Source organism: Buceros rhinoceros, unplaced genomic scaffold (assembly GCF_000710305.1).
Source record: "Buceros rhinoceros silvestris isolate BGI_N320 unplaced genomic scaffold, ASM71030v1 scaffold19452, whole genome shotgun sequence".
In the NCBI taxonomy this organism is placed as follows: Eukaryota; Metazoa; Chordata; class Aves; order Bucerotiformes; family Bucerotidae; genus Buceros; species Buceros rhinoceros.
Window position 1 is genome coordinate 15,402 of NW_010399692.1, and position 2,455 is coordinate 17,856.

Consider the following 2,455-nt stretch of genomic DNA (forward strand, 5'->3'; position numbering starts at 1 on the left):
GACAAGCAGCCACTGCGCCCGGATGCCTCCCCATCGCGGTGTCTACCACCGCAGCTGCTCCCGAGCTGCAGCCAGACGGAAGGGCACGTGCTGCTGCAAACCAGCATTGCGAGGATGAGGCTTAGCGTATGGATTACCTAAGGCACGGTGATTTAACAACCCAGGATGCCATCAGCACACCGCGACCTCCCAACCGCACCCGGTGATCCCTTCCCTCCGCCATTTCAGAGGGACTGGAGAGATGCAGCCGGAGCCCTGGGAAGGAATGGATGGAGTTGGGCGCAGTGGCACCACGGGTTTGGTCCTGCTGTCTCCAACATGCCACCCTCCACCAGCCAGCACGGAAAAACAGCTTTTGCCCGAGATCATGCCCTCAGCACTGTAACACTACGGCCTTTGTGCCCAGGGCACCGGGAGCAGCCGGCTCCCTCGCTGCTGTGCTGGGCCCGCCCCGAGGAATGGCTCGTCCTGGGACACGGGGGCACTCTGGGGACAGTGACTTCCTGGAGTCGGAGGCAATGTGTGTCCCTGAGCAGAATCCTTGGCAGAAATGATCCGCATACCTGCTAGGAAAGCCTTTACCTCCCTTCTCCCCCTCCCCAGACATCATCTCCCCAAGTAAAGACGCCTCTATCATCCCTTCTTAAACAGGAAGGATCATGCCAAGAGCTGCAATTATCAGAAGCATGAACCAAGAGCTCTCTCCACGAAGGCAAACAAATCTGTGTTTTCTGCGGGGATGGACAGGCACCCAGATCCATTCCAACACTGAAACACCACAGGAGATGGAGAGCCACCCTGTTACTACTCTTGGGCTCCTGCATGGGGAGGACCCAGGGTCTGGTTGGAGCCAGCACGGAGCAGTAACCTCCCAGCCTGCTGTCACAAGCGTTCAAGCAAAGCACAATATTGCAAGTCCCAGACCAGGGGCCCTGCAGCAGCGAGAGGCAGATGGGCAGGAGAAGGTTGAGGATGCTCAGGACAGCCAGGGCAGGACCTCCTGACCCCTTGCCCGGAGAAGCTGCCCTCCCACTGTCACCCTGGGGCTCACAGATGTCCTGACATTGCCCAGTCACCCTGCTCTGCTGAGAAAGCAGAGGAAAGGGGAAGTTGGAGTCCTCCTCCCTGCCCTGCCCTGATAACCTCCAGCAGTTATTGCAGAGGTGCCGGAGCTTCAAAGCCTTCTCCTGGTGCACCAAAACAGACATAAACACCAAGCTCAGCCACACGCCTACTGCAATTCCCTGTGGAGGGAAGGGGATGATGATGAGGGTGGTCCCCTAAAGGCCAAGGGTTAATGGAGAGCCATGCTCAGAGGAGCAGCGGCCAGGGCAAGACACAAGGACAGACCAGCAGTAGCACAGGACCCCACCAGCACAGGAAACCCCCTGCGTTTTCAGTTGATTCCTCCTGACTTCTCCAGAAAACAGCTTTAGCAGTGTGGAGACCTGTGTAACGGACCCTCCACCATCGACCATCTGGGGGAGAACAAACCCACCATGTCAGCTCCTCTGCAAGAGCCAAGGGCGAGCGGGACACATGCGGGCAGCTCCCACCAGCCCTGAACGCTGGGATGTCTGCAGGGGAGGTGGCAGAGGGCAGTTTATCTGACAAAATGATTCAACAACATCCTCGGCTCCTCTCAATCAATCAGTCCATGCAGCAGCCCCAGCTGCAGCCCTGGCTCAGCTCAGCAGCTCACGGAACCCGACGCGCAGCCCCTGCCTCCTGCTCCCTCCCCTGCTCAGGGACAGCAGGAGGGTGCAACCAGTGGTTGCAAAACAGCACAATGATAATTGTGCACTGCGAAGCCATGAGCCAAGGGGGGCAAATTGACTGTTCTGAGCCTGCAGTGCAGCCGCCTCCGTCCAAAGTGATTCAGTAAAATCAGTGTTTCACTCAAGCGAGGGAATAGCCCTTTGCAGAGCACACGGCCCTGCTGGCATTTGCACCATCCAGGCCATCAACCACAAAAAATGTGGCAGGCATTATTCGAAACCAGTGACTTTCCTCCATGACCCCACCCTGCCTTTCCACCTCCGGAGCAGAGAGCTGAAACATAGAAGGTGCACGCTGGCTCTTTACCTTGAGTCCCAGGCTCAGGCTCCGAAGATCCCGGCGGTGGCTCACAGAACTCCTTTAGTGGCGAGCGGGTCGGCGTTTCTGCTTCAGGGGTCTCAAAATTACCTTCGGAGTCCGAGCTGCCGAGGGGGGGGAAAAGAGTGAGGCATTACCACTTTCAGGGCTAGCTCTGAGATCCTCCACGCTGCCCACATGTCCCGCCAGGCCAGCTCGCGGGCTGGCCGGCTGTGGGCTTCCTGCGGCAGCAGCCTTCTCCTGTCCAGCGGGACACACTGGCGAATGGAAAAGGGAGAGCAGGTGAAACACCACCGTGAGCATCCCCCTGCGCAACCCCAGCCTTCCAGGATCGCTTCTCTCAGGTCCTTCCCAAGCT

General features: G+C 58.4%; 1 protein-coding gene across 1 annotated transcript in view; it reads right to left on the reverse strand.

Annotated features, from left to right (window-relative positions):
- LOC104489429 (transforming acidic coiled-coil-containing protein 1-like) overlaps nt 1-2,354 on the reverse strand; it is a gene marked incomplete at both ends in the record, with an annotated part of 17,535 nt that extends 15,181 nt beyond the window's left edge. Inside the window, 2 exons of the mRNA XM_010131588.1 lie at nt 2,086-2,201; nt 2,275-2,354. Coding sequence (XP_010129890.1) covers nt 2,086-2,201; nt 2,275-2,354 — 196 coding nt within the window. The remainder of the gene's footprint in view (nt 1-2,085; nt 2,202-2,274) is intronic.
- Between the last annotated feature and the right edge of the window lie 101 nt (nt 2,355-2,455).